Source organism: Salvelinus sp. IW2-2015, linkage group LG20 (genome assembly GCF_002910315.2).
Source record: "Salvelinus sp. IW2-2015 linkage group LG20, ASM291031v2, whole genome shotgun sequence".
NCBI classification, from domain to species: domain Eukaryota; kingdom Metazoa; phylum Chordata; class Actinopteri; order Salmoniformes; family Salmonidae; genus Salvelinus; species Salvelinus sp. IW2-2015.
Window position 1 is genome coordinate 34,689,948 of NC_036860.1, and position 16,748 is coordinate 34,706,695.

The window sequence follows — 16,748 nt, forward strand, 5'->3', positions numbered from 1 at the left end:
GGTCAAGGGGTCTGAATACTTTCCGAATGCACTGTAGGTAGCACACAGGAGGACATTTTTCTCTGAGATAATATCCTCATTAATTTCTAGCCAGATTTTTTTTTTTTACCATTTTTTTATTAATTTAATAAAGTGGGTTAGATCTGCTCTATACCAAATTAGCGTACCCCCTGAGTCTCTTCCCTGTTTCACACCTGGTAATTTGGTGGATGGACCACCAGCTCTATGTAACCTAGAGGGCAACCAGTTGGTCCATCTCCTCTATACCATSTTTCTTGTAAGATGACAATGTCTGTATTTATGATTTRGTTGGTGAAGTCTYGTTTCTTGCTCTTTAGTCCAAAGGCAGATGACCTCAGACCTTGTATATTCCAGGATGAGATACTAAAAGTTTTGTGTTCCATAGTATCTAYTGTTATTTGTGTGGTTTWGGCTCGGACCATTGGGTGTGAGCTGAGCATCTGGTGCATGCCTCTTAGGTCGCGGGGTGGGGTTTGGGTGGGTGTATTAGTGGGGGTGGGGCCTGTGTCTGCTCATGGCCTGGGCATATGTGTGCCTGTCATGTTGAGGTCCTTTCTGTAGGCGTGGGGGGGCATGGTGGGGCAGAAGACTGATCTGGGGAGGGCTTATACAGGGTGTGACTAGGTTTTGGAGAGGGGTCGACTGGTGGGGGTGAGGATCCTCTTGGTGCGGGTCCTCCAGAAGGGGTGTCTCGCTGGTCTGGGCAGGGTTTCTGTTTCTCTYTTGCTCCTGTGTGAGGTGCTGGGGCTGCAGATCGGGGTGATGTCCTTCAAGGTCCTGGCGAAAGTGGGGAGACTGCTGCTGGGTGTTCGGACACCAGAGTTTAGCCACTTGGGGTTTTGAAAAAAGTTTCCCCATCAATATATTTCCCATTTGAGTCAATGAAGGGCACAATCTCTGGCTTTTGTGTGMGGGTGTTGTCAGGAGAGCTATCTGGGGGGCTGACAGGGCAGTTTYAAGAGGTGTGATCACTCGCTCAGGGTGGGGGAGTCGTCACCAAGGGAAAGCTTCTCCTGACRTGCGATCTCTTCATTGGAAGTCCTGTTGGAAATGCATGAAGTTGCCCTGCACCATCACTGTTCTGTTATTGTAAAGGATGACAGAGGGTGTCAGTATCAGGGTCCTTGTTTTCCAGTATTCTGATGTTCCACCCTCCATCAATACCTGCTCTCTTCAAATAAGGGTAGTGTGCTCTTATAGCTCTTATAGCTGTGTGCCATGCACGGGGATGGTCTGTGTGGAAGGTTAAGTTGCTTGCTTTCCCATTTTTGTAAGGTCTGTTCTTTCCTAGCAAGCTTGGTAGCCTTTTAACTTAGCATTCAGTCTTTATACAGTTATATCTAGAGTTGATAGTAATGTTKTTTTCTTTCTAAGCTTTATAAGTAGCTTCAGACTGATCATTACTTACTCAGTTCCAGATTGGATGACATTTTCMGCTTTCTGTTGTGCTTCTTTTTCTGTCTGCCCTCTCTCTCTCTGCCCTCGCAGCAGGCCATGACGTGTTATCTGATTATCTTGTCCAGATATCTACTGAGACTAGGAACAGTAAAGGATATAAGTGCCCGTTTTGAAAGCAAGGGTTGGTATGATGTGAAGCTGGCAGGCCTTGGTGTCAGGCAGCTCAAAGCTTTGCAGACTTCAACTTTCAAATATTGCCTTTTGAAAATCAACTTGCGGGAATGCCTTTTGATTTGGTTTTCTCCACCTTGTATTCTGTGATCAACTTGAAGATTCTTCACAAGATGTTGCTTTTGATCAACGGAAGTTCATGTTTTTCTTTATCAGAGAACATAAAAGCTTCTCTCAATGCAAAAACACGTTTACCTGGTGTTCCCCTGAGGAAGAATACGTGCTCGTTCTTTAGAAAGGAGGAAGACAGAAGGTCCCTCTTTTCGACCTTGCAGTGTTCCGGTGCACATCTATTGATTGAAGTAGAGATGCCCTTTTTAAAGTTGCCTGAGTGTCTTGTGTTCTCTGACATTGTGTTTCCTGCTCCAGTTCCCCAGGTGCTCAAGAGCTGCACGGAGTTCATCGAGAAACATGGCGTGGTGGACGGCATGTACCGCCTCTCTGGAATCGCCTCCAACATCCAGAAACTACGGTAAGACACGCGCACACACACACTCTCTCACGCACACTGATTTGTCAGTGCTATCCGTTAAACATGGGTCTGCCTCATAGGGCGTTCATAGACGTAATCTCAAGTGTACACCAGCCACCAACTTCTGYGAATTTGTTCTGTTCTGCACAAAAGCCCTCAGTGGACGGAGAAGGCAAAGGTATTTTTATAACATCATGGACCTTGACTACCAGGTGCCATTGTACTCAATATCAGTACATGTTCATGAATACAGCTCTCGTCACAGTAAGTAAAGGGTGAAACGCAACTCCTAAACGTAATGCACTTGTGCCATACATGTCAACAAAATTCCATCAAAGATAACTTGCACTTTCAACAGAAATTCCCATGATCTTTTCCTTGGCATGCGAAATGTGGATTTACCCCTGTGTGTGGGCACTGTAGGCATCCCTCAACAACACGTGTGTGTGTGTGTACATGTTTGCGCGTGGGCATCCCTCGTCAAAAACCTGTTGACTGGCTGTGGAACATAACCCCTAACTGTTCTCTACCCGTTTTTGCACTGTTCATTTTGTCCTCAAACAGTCCAAGTAAGTGACATTGTTGCACTCTGCCAACTGAGAACTCCCAGTATCTCATCCTTTAATTATAACATTTTAGACTGTGAAGAGGAAGGAATGTTTGGCYTCTCGAAGCCAAGCGTGGAATGGTGTGGGTTTTTTGTAGTATTTTATGGMTTTTTTTCTTTCTCCTGAATAAGTATAATCCTAACCCTGCAATAATTATTTGCATGGTTTAACTCAGGATTGAGATTTAGGAACTGTCTTCAAATGTAGATTTCCAATTGTTAAACCCACTGTTGAATATCCCAACTGCAACTTTACACCTTGGTTGTCTAGGATTACATCATTAATATAATGTGGCATTTATGACAACACCATTATTCCACATTCCACTGAATGTACAAAACATGAGGAAAATCTGCTCTTTCCATGACATAGTGACCAGGTGAATTCAGGTGAAAGCTATGATCRCTTATTGATGTCACTTGTTAAAWCWARTTCYATCAGTGTWGWTGAAMGGGAGGAGACAGGTTAAAGAAGGATTTTTAAGCATTGAGACATGGATTGTGTATGTGTGCCATTCAGAGGGTGAATGGGCAAGACAAAATATTTCAGTGCCTTTGAACGGGGTATGGTAGTAGGTGCCAGGCGCACCGTTTTGAGTGTGTCAAGAACAGCAACACTGCTGGGTTTTTCACACTCTAGTTTCCCGTGTGTATCAAGAATGGTCCACCACTCAAAGGACATCCAGCCAACTTGACACAACCATGGGAAGCATTGGAGTCCACACGGGCCAGCATCCCCGTGGAACACTTTCGACAACTTGTAGAGTCCTTGCCCTGACGAACTAAGGCTATTCTGAGGGCAGAAGGGGTGCAACTCAATATTAGGAAGGTGTTCCTAATGTTTTGTACACTCAGTGTATTCACCGAAAAGCGCTCAGACAATTTCATCATCTCTGATGTTTGAACAAAGAAATGAGGGTTTGTTTATGAAGTAAGAGTTATTGATGGCAGCTTCCCGTTAGAAACTTCTAAACATTTATAAAGGGAGTGTCCTGTCCAGAACGCTCTGTTTATTTACATAGTAGTTCATATTCCATGGATTTCTCATGAGTTCTTCAGGTCACAGAACTCAACACAGAACAGTATGACAAACGCATGAAAATGTATGCACTCACTACTGTATAAGAGCATCTGCTAAATTACTCAAATGTAAAACTAAGATGAAGAGATGAACCAACACCTCTTTGCAATGGGAGGAATGGTTCTATTTTCCTCTCTTGATTTGTCTATATTTTTCTGTGTTACTTACTTGCTCACTCTCTCTGTCCATGAATCTGTCTCGGTCTCTCTTTCTCGCTCAATCCGCTCTTTCCTTCTATCACCCCCCCCCCCCTTTCTATCCCTCCCTTCTCGCTCTCCATCCATGTATTTCTATCCCTCCCCTCTCGCTCTCCATCCATGTATTTCTATCCCTCCCCTCTCGCTCTCCATCCATGTCTTTCTATCCCTCCCTCTGCTAGGCATGAGTTTGACTCGGAGCAGATCCCCGACCTGACCAAAGACGTGTACATCCAGGACATCCACTGCGTGGGTTCATTGTGCAAGCTCTACTTCCGCGAGTTGCCCAACCCCCTGCTCACCTATCAGCTCTACGAGAAATTCTCCGTAAGGACCTGCTCTTGGCACAGCACGGGGACTGCACCCTGAGTGCCCTTCTCCACCCAAAACAAAAACATCACGATTTCTCACACTGACGTTCTGCTGCCGCTTGGCGTCCCCCTAGTTACAACGAGCCCCTTTTGTTTTGGTTTGAGAGCTCTTCAGTGTTGCAATGTTGCGTAATGCCCTTGGCCCAAGAGGAACCCTGCTCTGTCTCTTTGTGGATAGTATGTATTAGGTTTTGCATTGTCCCAAACTGGCGTCCAATTTCCATGTCCAAAATACTTTTTTTTGTCTGTCTTTTTGGGGGGTATGTTCAAGACCCTCGCCAGGACCAATTGTCAATTATTTCAAGGTTAAGAAGTACTGTATATGTTATGAGAGTGTGCTAATCTGACACTTTTCCCCCCCCGAAGTAAAATATAAAAATTGTCATAGGCCCTCAGTAATCACATTCTCGATTTACCAAAGACTAAATACACTGTTGGAGGGCTTATCTTGGAACCCCCACTCCAAAATCTAAGCACATGGCACKCACTTTAAACGACTAGTACTACAAATACAAAACTCACTCCGACTTCAAATAAAACCCCTCACCAAACAAAGTGGTCTTGGCTGTAGCCTGTAAAGATGGTGTAAATGTTTGCTGGTTGCTATGGAAGAGAGGGGAAGGGTGGCGGCAGGAGTGTTCTGTCCCCTTGGCTTAGCCAAGCGGTGTGCAAGTGCCTCTGTACCGGCCCTGGCCGACTGACTGCGTGGAGGTGTCGTGTTAATGAAGCACTTCTTAACGCAGAGGCACTGATCCCTACCACTCTCCTCCCTCCCMCCATCCTCCCCTCTATCTCCCTCYTTCCTTTCCGCTCCACAGGAGGCCGTGTCAGCAGCCACAGACGAGGAGCGGCTCATCAAAATACATGATGTCATTCAGCAGCTGCCGCCTCCGCATTACAGGTTAGCGCAAAGCCACGCTGCCCCCTGCAGGAACACACAGGCTACTACACACAGTGCTGTTTCCATAACAGGATGTCAATCTATGTCAATAAACGCAACATTTTCAAAGATTTTACTGAGTTGCAGTTCATATAAGGAAATCGGTCTATTGAAATAAATTCATTAGGCACTAATCGGTGGACTTTACATGGCTGGGAATACAGATATGCATCTGTTAGCCAGAGATACCTTAAAAACAAATAGGGGTGGATCAGAAAACCAGTCAGTATCTGGTGTGACCACCATTTGCCTCATGCAACACATCTCCTTTGCATAGAGRGGATCAGGCTGTTGATTGTGGCCTGTGGAATGTTGTCCCACTCTTCAATGGCTGTGCGAAGTTGCTGGATATTGGCGAGAACTGGAACACGTGGTCGTACACATTATCCAGAGGCCGGTTGGACGTACTGGCAAATTCTCTAAAACGATGTTGGAGGCGGCTTATGGTAGAGAAATTAACATTAAATTCTCTGGCAATAGCTCTAGTAGACATTCCTGCAGTCAGCATGCCAATTGCACGCTACCTCAACTTGAGACATCTGTGGCATTGTGTTGTGTGACAAAACTGCACATTTTAGAGTGGCCTTTTGTCCCCAGCACAAGGTTCACCTGTGTAATGATCATGCTGTTTAATTGGCTTCTTGATATGCCGCACGTGGATGGATTATCTTGGGATGTAAACAAATTTGTGCAGAGAAATTAGCTTTTTGTACATATGGAATATTTCTGGGATCAACACTTTATATGTTGCATTTATATTTTGGCTCAGTGTACATTTCTTTGCGTTGGGAAGGGTGTCAAYCATTAACAATGATATAGACACATTATATGAACTACATGACCAAAAGTATGTGGACAACTGCTCGTTGAACATCATATTCCAAAATCATGGGCATTATTATYGAGTTGGTCCCCCCTGGTCCCTTCCACTCTTATGGGAAGGCATTCCACTAGATGTTATAACATTTCTTCTGCCAGAACTTGCTTCCATTCAACCACAAGACCATTAGTAAGGTCGGGCACTGCGCAGTCATTCGATTGAGGTTAGGACTCTGTGTAGGCCAGTCAAGTTATTCCACAATGATCTCGACAAACCATTTCTGTATGGACCTCGCTTTGTGCACGGGGACATTGTCATGCTGAAACAGGAAAGGGCCTTCCCCRAAACTGTTGCCACAAAGTTGGAAGCACAGAATCGTAAAAAATGTAATTGTATGCTGTAGTATTAAGATTTCCCTTCACTGGAACTAAGATGCCTAGCCCGAACGAACCATGAAAAACTGCCCCAAACCATTATTCCTCKTCCACCAAACTTTACAGTTAGCACTATGCCTTGGGGCAGGTAGCATCCGCCAAACCCAGATTCGTCCGTCGGAATGACAGATGGTGAAGCGRMWRWCKKCWRRWSAGAYKYRSTRTRRKCWSRMCTKMAGTCCAATGGCGGCGAGCTTTACACCACTCCAGCCGACACTTTGCATTGCGTGTGGTGATCTTAGGCTTGTGTGGGGCTGAACCCATYAACCCATTTCATGAAGCTCCCGACGAACAGTTKTTCTGCTGACTTTGCTTCCAGAGGCAGTTTGGAYCTCGCTAGTGAGTGTTGCAACCGAGGACAGACGTTTTTAACGCTCTACACGCTTTAGCACTCGMCGGTCTTGTTCTGTGAGCTTGTGTGGCCTTCCACTTTGCAGCTGAGCCGTTGTTGCTCCTCGACGTTTCCACTTCCCAATAACAYCATTTACAGTTGACCGGGGCAGCTCTAGCAGGGCAGAAACAAACTGACTTGTTYGAAAGGTGGTATCCTAAGACGGCACCACGTTCATAGTCAGTGGGCTCTTCAGTAAGGCCATTCTACTGCCAATMTTTGTATATGGAGATTGCATGGCTGTGTGCTCGGTTTTCTACACCTGTCAGCAACGGGTGTGGCTGAAATATCCAAATCCACTCATTTGAAAGGGTGTCCACATACTTTTGTGTATATATATTGTATATTATACAAACATAATGGATGGTTAATGTATTCCACTCAAACAGTTTCAGAACCTTATGATCTTATACAAGTAGGTAAAACATAGTTCTGTAGATTTAGTCATAGAACTGGTGTAAATGTGTGTTTCATCCCCCATCCTGTTCTCAGGACTCTGGAGTTCCTCATGAGGCACCTGTCCCAACTGGCCACCTTCAGCTACATCACCAACATGCACAGCAAGAACCTGGCCATCGTCTGGGCACCCAACCTACTGAGGTCAGACGACGTTATCTTGTTCAATGTCATGTTATTGTTCATATCTCACCAGTGTTATCAATAGTACTAGTACATATAGGTTGCTCTGAGTAACTGCAGTTGATCTTGTACCGAAAATAGCTATGATATGACGATTTAGGAAACAAACTAATTCTTCCGCATTTTTGTGGAAGTTGGTCTGTGGCGGTCATGAAATTTCGTCAGCCGGTTATTGTCATGCAAAAGACTGCCGGTCTCACGGTAATTGACCGTTAATTAACATAAACATGTTTAGTATCTCCAGGCCTCCACACATACAAGCCGCTGATGCACACCTTTGGAACATCTACATTTAAAAGTATAATACATCAATTTAATATACACCATCACAATACCTCTATTTGTTTTAGTCCAGTCTAAAGAAACATGATATGAGGAAAATGTATTTCAGAAGAACAGAATGAGTTGGCCTACGTTATTTGTCTATGCTCCATGCCATAGGCTGTAGGCTTGTTCATTGAGCTGACAAGATATGCMTATAAGTCCCATGCCATTATTTAGTTTTATATGACTTTATAGTAAGAAGAATACAATTGAACTTAGGAAAAATATCCTTTCTATTTTATTCAGCTATTATGGAGCGGGTGCGCAAATGAAGTGGCTATGTTGAGTGTTAAAGTGATCATTTGAAGCAGGTCCTACAGTGCATTCGGAAAGTATTCAGACCCCTTCCCTTTTTCCAAATTTGTGAGATGTTTCTACAACTTGATTGGAGTCCATCTGTGGTAGGTTCAATTGACTGGACATGATTTGGAAAGGTACACACCTGTCTATATAAGGTCCCACAGTTGACAGTGCATGTCAGAGTAAAAACCAAGCCATGAGGTCGAAYGAATTGTCCGTAGAGCTCCAAGACAGGACTCCACCAATCAGGCCTTTATGGTAGAGTGGCCAGATAGAAGCCACTCCTCAGTTAAAGGCACATGACAGCCCGCTTGGCGTTTGCCAAAAGGCACCTAAAGACTCTCAGACCATGAGAAATAAGATTTTCAGGTCTGATGAAACCAAGATTGAACTGTTTGGCCTGAATGTGTACCAAGCGTCATGTCTGGAGGAAACCTGGCACCATCCCTACGGTGAAGCATGGTGGTGGCATCGTCATGCTGTGGGGATGTTTTTCAGCGGCAGGGACTGGGAGACTAGTCAGGATCAAGGCAAAGATGAACAGAGCAAAGTACAGAGATCCTTGATGAAAATCTGCTTGAGAGGATCTGCAGAGAAGAATGTGAGAAACTCCCCAAATGCAGGTGTGCTAAGCTTGTAATATTTCAGTTTATTTTTTATAAATGTCCACAAATTTCTTAAAACCTGTTTTTGCTTTCTCGTTATGGGGGATTTTGTGTAGATTGATGACCAAATGTTTTTTTTCACCCATTTTAGAATAATAACATAACAAAATGTGGAAAAGGTCAAGGGGACTGAATATTTTCCGAATGTTAGATTTAGAGTTATTTGGCAACTTTAATTGTGAATGATACAAACCTTAGACTGTCTTAGAAATTAAAACATATATGGGCTGCATGGTGCGACCTATAGGCTATTGATGATTTGAGAAAGTAGCAAAAAAAAGCTTGATGTCTGTTCCTTGCCTCAGGCTACACAGCTGTTCTCTCATCGAGTGATCATATTTTCACCCATCAGACTGTCCTCAATTTAATCTTTACTAATATGTCACATTTTGTTTCGATTTAGAATTGCCCATTATCAAATGGGCCGGAACACGAGCAGAGGAAAAAAGACATGTCATCTGTGTTGCACTCGAATAGTGAATGGAGGCCTCGCGTTTTGTAGGCTACTTCGGTTTTATAGCGGAGAATGTGCTTAATATAAGTAGCTGAAAAATAAATATAAGAGAACTTATTTCACTCCATGCATCAACCACTGTTGGTGGGGCATGCTCTCGCTGACTGACAGGTGATATTACGCCCTAACTCTGTYTGCCATGGACTTCCAACCTTGTTCCTGCAGCTACCCAGTGCTTCATTTGTGAAACGTATGGCAACATCGAWAGTAACATGTTTTRGCAACAAAAGATATTTCACTAAACTTAACAGCCCCTCTGCATGCTTGAGAAAGTGATAGAGGAGGAGATGAGATATTCTGTATAGCTAAAGGTTCATTTTGAAAATATAAAAAAATTCCCTATTACTAGGTTATTCAAAATCAAATACAAATATACTAATTGTAGGCTAACTGTAAGCCYCCCTGCACAAGCAATGAACCAACAGCATCGCCTAGGGCTTTAAGTTCTCTCCCAGACTAATGGATAGAAATTTTGTCCATCCAGTATGCATAATAATYCAGTTCACACTCAAAGGTGATTTACTCAAATTTGTTGAATTTGGGAGTATAGCCTAGACCAATTATATATACCAACGACATCGTAAATCAGTTGTTTTTCTGCCATGTGTAATATGCAGTAGGCTATGTATTGTATAATGGCACAATCATAGTTTTAATTATGATTTTTCTTTTGGGCTTGGGCTCATAAGCCTATGCATTTGCATAAGCTCTATGGGTGTTTTGAATGAATCATCACCTTAGAAAGTGCTGTCCATTTTGTGGTGTTAGGCGTCGAAACAACATCCGTGTTTTACACTGTTTCAACCCGCTGTTGAACTTRTTTCTTCAAATTGATCATCACAGTGAGGTTAGTTTTAATGTATGATAGGTCTACAGTTTTGATGAGATTTTTTGATCGCCTTTGCATTGATGTCAGAGCGGTTAGAGGGACAATAGAGCCCTGAGTACCAGGCCATTGGGACCTGATGGTAGTTAGCAAGTTGGGTACTACCAAAGCATGTCCAGAGGGCATAAAAGGAGATGACCGTGACTCAACGGTCATGTGGAATTTTACTGTGGTCATGACTGCGATTGTGGCAGTAGTACGGTCACCGCAACAGTCCTATGTGGAAGAATGAGCCATTAAAAAAAGGTTGATCCCCAATGTCGTCTCCCCAGGTCCAAGCAGATAGAGTCGGCCTGCTTCAGCGGCACGGCAGCCTTCATGGAGGTCCGCATCCAGTCGGTGGTGGTGGAGTTCATACTGAACCACGTAGACGTCCTCTTCAGCCCCAAGCTCAGCTCGCTCATACGGGAGGGAGCAGGTACGCATGCCAACCTGTTGGGATGTCATCTATGCTCACAGTGCCATGGTGCTATCCGAAGCTGGAGGATTAGTTCTTATGCAGGATTTTGCTTGATTCTATTTAATGCCAGTGGTGCTTTTGTCATAGCGCAAGCAAATTGTGCGCAAGCAGAATCCACTTGACCCTCAAATTAGAAAAGTAGCTTACTCAGAACAATCACTTTTTATGCAAGTCATTTGTCTCCTCCATAATAAAGTGTACATCAGTGGTCACCAACTGGTCGATATCCAAAGCATTCCTAGTCGATCACCAAACATTTCTGTAAAAAACAACGATAAAGCCTTGCGTTCCTATTTTTTGTATTTTCCTTTCGCGCTTTTGGCAGTGGGTGCACTTGATTCAGCAGCCCTAGCACCGGGAAGGTAAAAGTGATCACATTTTGAACCCTTTCATGTGTCTGAAYGAGAACTCCGACTACCCGGCAYGCCCGGAGAGCAAATCAAGTTCCCCTATAGGCCTACTGCTGGCCAATTCGATAGCTCAGATTACCGCAGCTGCACAGTTTCTGCAAGCCATAGACTGTAAAAAGAATCCTCGAATGCACAGCGGAGTTGATACTGTGAGATTTAAAAATGTTTAAAACCATAAATAGAGAGAGACTCAACGAATACAGCAAAGAGCMGCGTTTTTATGAGTAAGCTCATGTTTAAGTTGTTACTCAGGACTTTGTTGAACACTTTTAAAAGCCTTAAAATGAYCGTTGTCCCACTTCCACTCACGCTACAACCAGCACTGCAGCTGCAACGAAAGAGTACAGCAAAGTGTTAACATACGCTTGCGTTATTATTAGCGGCTTGTCTTTTTAAATACCAAGGAATATTACACTTTCTCTGGTCATAGGAGTAACCACATGAWTTGGTGCATGAGACAGAAATAATGCAGTACGACTTGAGTTTCGCTATCAGCTGGAAGACTGTGTCCCCTTTTCTCAGCGGAGGAAGGGAGAGCGGATGGACGGTGAGTCGGGTGAGAGGCTGCGCCCTTCCTCCCCTCAGACTGACCATCAGATGCAGGCCATCAGTCCAGTAAAAAAAAAAAAAAACGAATTATGCTTACTCAGCTATGCCTCACAAGTAATACAACAAATMATCTATTACCAGTCTGATCATATACCTAAAAATGTTATCTAATTTCAAAATGGTCTGAGAAAAACAAAAATGGCAGGGAAATTCAAGCTTAGCCAATATGCAGTGATAATGTATTGGGCCTATAGCCTACTGTACAAACCTCATTGCTGCAGAACTGTTTTTAATTGGTTAATGTTGCATAGGATTGTCATTTTTTAATTCATGTTTATTAAAAAAAAAAGGGGGGAAAAAGAAGAAAAAAATCTGAGTGGTAGATCTCTGCTTGCATTTTGACTCCGAAAGTGATCTTGACTCAGTTAAGGTTGGTGACCACTGGTGTGCATGATCACTTCTCCCCTTCCCCTAGGACACAACTCGTTGTTGCGGCCCAAGTCCCTGCTGGTGTCGTCCCCCTCCACCAAGCTGCTGACCCTGGAGGAGGCCCAGGCCCGGACCCAGGCACAGATCAACTCCCCCGTCACGGCCGATAGCAAGTACATTGAGGTGGGGGAGGGTCCGGCTGCGCTGCAGGGCAAGTTCCACACCGTCATCGAGTTCCCTATGGAGAGGTATGAACAACCTGCGGCCCTGGTATCTTTCTAACGGCTGATGTTTGTCAATGAGTTGTAAAATATGGAAATGGAGGAGGCATAGATGAGATACAATATTTGGATGGAAATATTGTACCTTCAAACCATGAACGCATACAGTTACAGTGCATTCGGAAAGTATTCAGACCCCTTGACTTTTTCCTAATTTTGTTACATTACAGGCTTATTCTAAAATGTATTAAATAATGTTTTCCCTCTCATCAATCGACACACAATAGCCTATTTTGACAAAGCTAAAACAGGCTTTTAGAAATGTATTATAAATTAAAAAACGGAAATACCTTATTTACATAAGTATTCAGACCCTTTGCTATGAGARTCGAAATTGATGTCAGGTGCATCCTGTTTACATTGATCATCCTTGAGATGTTTCCACAACTTGATTGGAGTCCACCTGTGGTAAATTGAAATGATTGGACATGATTTGGAAAGGCACACATCTGTCTATATAACGTCCCACAGTTGACAGTGCATGTCAGGGCAAAAACCAAGCCATGAGGTCGAAGGAGTTGTCCGTCAAGCTCCGAGACAGGATTGTGTCGAGTCACAGATCTGGGGAACAGTACCAAAAAATGTCTGCAGCATTGAAGATTCCTCCATCATTCTTAAATGGAAGTTTGGAACCGCCAAGACGTTCAAGAGCTGGCCGCCCAACCAAACTGAGCAATCGGGGGAGAAGGGCTTTGGTCAGGGAGGTGACCAAGAACCCGATGGTCCTCCTGACAGAGCTCCAGAGTTCCTCTGTGGAGATGGGAGAACCTTCCAGAAYYACAACCATCTCTGCAGCACTCCACCAATCAGGCGTTCATGGTAGAGTGGCCAGACACTCTGCAGTAAAAGGCACATGACAGCCCGCTTGGAGTTTGCCAAAAGGCAACTTAAGACTCTCAGACCATGAGAATCAAGATTCTCTGTTCTGAAGAAACCAAGATTGAACTCTTTGGCCTGAATGCCAAGCGTCACGTCTGGAGGAACCCTGGCACCATCCCTACGATGAAGCATGGTGGTGGCGGCAGCATGCAGTGGGGATGTTTTTCAGCGGCAGGGACTGGGAGACTAGTCTGGATCGAGGCAAAGTACAGAGAGATCCAACAGGACAACAACCCTAAGCACACAGCTGAGACAACGCATGGAGTGGCTTTGGGACAAGTCTCTGAATGTCCTTGAYTGGCCCAGCCAGAGGCCTGACTTGAACCCGATCGAACATCTCTGGGGAGACCTGAAAATAGCTTTGCAGCAACGMACCCCATCCAACCTGACAGAGCTTGAGAGGATCTGCAGAGAAGAATGGGAGAAACTCGCCAAATACAGGTGTGCCAAGCTTGTAGAGCCATAACCAAGAAGACTCTATGCTGTAATCGCTGCCAAAGGTGCTTCAACAAAGTACTGAGTAATGGGTCTGAATAATTATGTAAATGTGATATGTAAGTTTTGTATTTCTTTATAAATTAGCTAACATTTCTAAAAACGTGTTTTTTCTTTGTCATTATAGGGTATTGTGTGTACATTGATTAGGGGGGGGAAAACAATTTAATCAATTTTAGAATTAGGCTGTAACGTAAGAAAATTTGGAAAAAGTCAATGGGCCTGAATACTTTCCGAAGGCACTGTACGTGGTTTCATATTATAAACAAGTGAGTCATGTTGTTTAGGCAACAATAACAAAAGGACACATGACTACTTGTTTCCCCAACTGAGTGTTCTGTCCATTCACCTCCTACAGGAAAAGGCCCCCCATCAAGTCCAAGAAGTCGCCGGTGGGAAACTGGCGCTCCTTCTTCAACCTGGGCAAGTCATCGTCCATGTCCAAGCGCAAGCTGCACCGCAACCCCAGCGAACCCAGTGAGCTCAAGGCCATGGCCCTGGCAGGTTAGATTCCCTTTCTTCTCTCCTCCCAAACACCAAGCCTTCACTCTCTGACCCTTCTCACAAATTTTCCATTTGGTTGGAACGGAAAATAATTTATGTACACTCATGCCTGTCTGTCTCATGTCCCAGGAGGCAGAGGGGACACGGGGACACTCCGATCGGCCAAAAGCGAGGAGTCGCTCACCTCGCTACACAACGTTGAAGGTAATGTATAATGGGACTAATCTGACTTATCTCCACGGCACTCTGTATGCCTGATGGAGCCTGTTCTTGAGTGCAAGTCTGCTATGGTCCAAGTAGTAATGTATTTGTATAGATTGTTTTTTCTAATAAAACATTTGTGATCTGTCTTTGAATTGATGAAGATTTCCTCCTGACTCCCGTAGGAGAGTCGAAGGTGTACCGTCCTCGGCGGCCCCGCTCCAGCAGCGATGCCCTCTCGGCTTCCTTCAACGGTGACCTGCTGGACAGCCACACCCGGCASCACTGCAACTCCGATGACAATCTGGCCCAGAGCCACAGCGGGGGCGCGACCCGCGACGGGGGGGACAGCGATGGGGACGACGGACCCATCTATGTTCCAGCCCTGATTTCGCCCCCACGTTCAGCCGGCGAGGACGTGGACCTTAGCCCCCCAGACATCGGCATGGCCTCGTTGGACTTTGACCCCATGTCGTTCCAGTGCAGCCTGCCCGACGGCTCCTTCTCCTTCCCCCTGGGGCTGAGCGARGTCGCTACGGGCGCGGCTGGCGAGGGCACCAGCCTGAAGAGGAGCCCAGGCAGCGTTGACAACGGCTCGGCGCTCGTCTCTCCCTCCTTCCTGGGGAAGTTTGCCAACCCCTTCTTGTCGCCTGACCTCAGCCCGGCCACGGGAGAGAAAGCAGGGCGCAAGAAGCTGGTCTSCTCAGTGTCTTTCTCTGACAAACCCGTACAGGCTGTGTCCCCTAAAAAGTCAAAGTCGGACATTTTGGCTCCTCTGGCTATTTCGGAGCCGTTTGACATGGAGATTTCTAGTAGGCTTACAGAAAGCCATGGTTTTCCCCAGCCTTCTTCCCCTCCCTCGGGACTGCCCTGGGACTCTCCTCTGTTAATGGGCTCAGTGCTGCTGAGGACAGGGGAGCCGTCGCTGAGCGAGGCCTTTCAGATGGAGCTGCACTGTAAGCTCTCTGCCTTCGACACTGAGAGACAATACTCCACAGGGGAGGAGAGCACTGCCCAGCAACCTACAGCAACCAATAGCAAGGAACAATTAGGTAAGTGGTGAATATAGCTGCTTCATTGCATACAGCTGCTACTTTGCATACAGCTGCTACATTTTCACTTTATCACCTATCATGTTTTTTTTATGTTAAAGAGATAGTTCACCCAAATTACTAAATTATATAGTAGTTTCCTTTCCCTGTAAGCAGGAAGCTGGAAGCTGCTTACAGGGTAAGGAAACCAATATGTAATTTAGGTGAACTGTCCATTTCAACTGTCCGTTTCTCTTTACAGTATAAGGCCTTTGTTTAATTATGCTTTGATTGACAATGCCTGTTTCGTTTCTAGGTTTAGTTTCCCCGCCTCATGCCTTTAACACCTTGCATGGATTTCAGCTCAGAGAAATCTTTCCACATGATGCCGCCAGAGCGCCAGGCTTAACTCTTCCCCCTCTCTCCTACTCTTGAAGACCAAGCCTGCCTTTTTTKTTTTTATTCCCCTCAAACGCACTTTCTCTTCTCTCTGTCCTCACACTGTAGTTCCCTTCTGTTTTTGTCCCCCTCCCAGGAGCCGTAGCTAGTCTGGACTCTCCAAAAGCCTCCCCCGGCCCTCTCAGCTCCTCCTCTGTGTCCCTCCTCCCTCCCCCGCCCCCTCCGAAGAATGCCGCCCGCATGTTGGCCCTGGCCCTGGCAGAGTCCGCCCAGCAGGCCTCTATCCTGACCCAGAAGAGGCCCTCCCAGTCCCAGCCCCCCACGCCAGTGTCCCCCATTAGACCCCTGGAGCCCTCACACTCCCTGGACTGGCCCCCTCCCCCAGCTCTGCGCCCCCAGACGTCCCTCGAGGAGGGACCCAGGGCAGGAGAAGCCCAGACCCCAACCTTAACCCCCACCACCCCAAACCTTGCCCCTTCCTCCCCTCCCCCTCCCACCCCCCCTCCTGACAACCAGCCTTGCCAGTCAGTGAGCCATGAGTCCATCAGTATGTTCACCAGTGCAAAGTCCCCCTCCACTTCTCCCGGAGCCAGCCAGGATATGGATTTCACCCCACCGGCTTCCCCCCACCACCAGTGTACCACCACTCCCTACAGCCCTCCAGCCCATGTGTCCCCCACTCGGAGGAGTCCAGACAGGCAGCAGCCCGCCATGGGCCAGGTAGCGGTCAGCAGCACTGGATTCTCCACCACCACTCCCAGGAGCAGGGAGACGGGTGTCCTGCCACAGCCTGCTCCTGAGGTAAATTGGCGAAAATGT

At 45.8% G+C, this 16,748-nt stretch overlaps 1 protein-coding gene across 5 annotated transcripts in view; it reads left to right on the forward strand.

Moving 5' to 3' along the window:
• arhgap32b (Rho GTPase activating protein 32b) overlaps positions 1-16,748 on the forward strand; it is a 210,639-nt gene that overhangs the window by 190,122 nt on the left and 3,769 nt on the right. For all 5 annotated transcript variants that reach the window (XM_024013752.1, XM_070449358.1, XM_024013751.1 and 2 more), the window contains 10 exons: positions 2,020-2,122; positions 4,190-4,334; positions 5,197-5,279; positions 7,456-7,563; positions 10,564-10,709; positions 12,186-12,387; positions 14,153-14,298; positions 14,428-14,502; positions 14,685-15,551; positions 16,066-16,730. In XM_024013752.1, the coding sequence (XP_023869520.1) occupies positions 2,020-2,122; positions 4,190-4,334; positions 5,197-5,279; positions 7,456-7,563; positions 10,564-10,709; positions 12,186-12,387; positions 14,153-14,298; positions 14,428-14,502; positions 14,685-15,551; positions 16,066-16,730 (2,540 nt within the window). The remainder of the gene's footprint in view (positions 1-2,019; positions 2,123-4,189; positions 4,335-5,196; positions 5,280-7,455; positions 7,564-10,563; positions 10,710-12,185; positions 12,388-14,152; positions 14,299-14,427; positions 14,503-14,684; positions 15,552-16,065; positions 16,731-16,748) is intronic.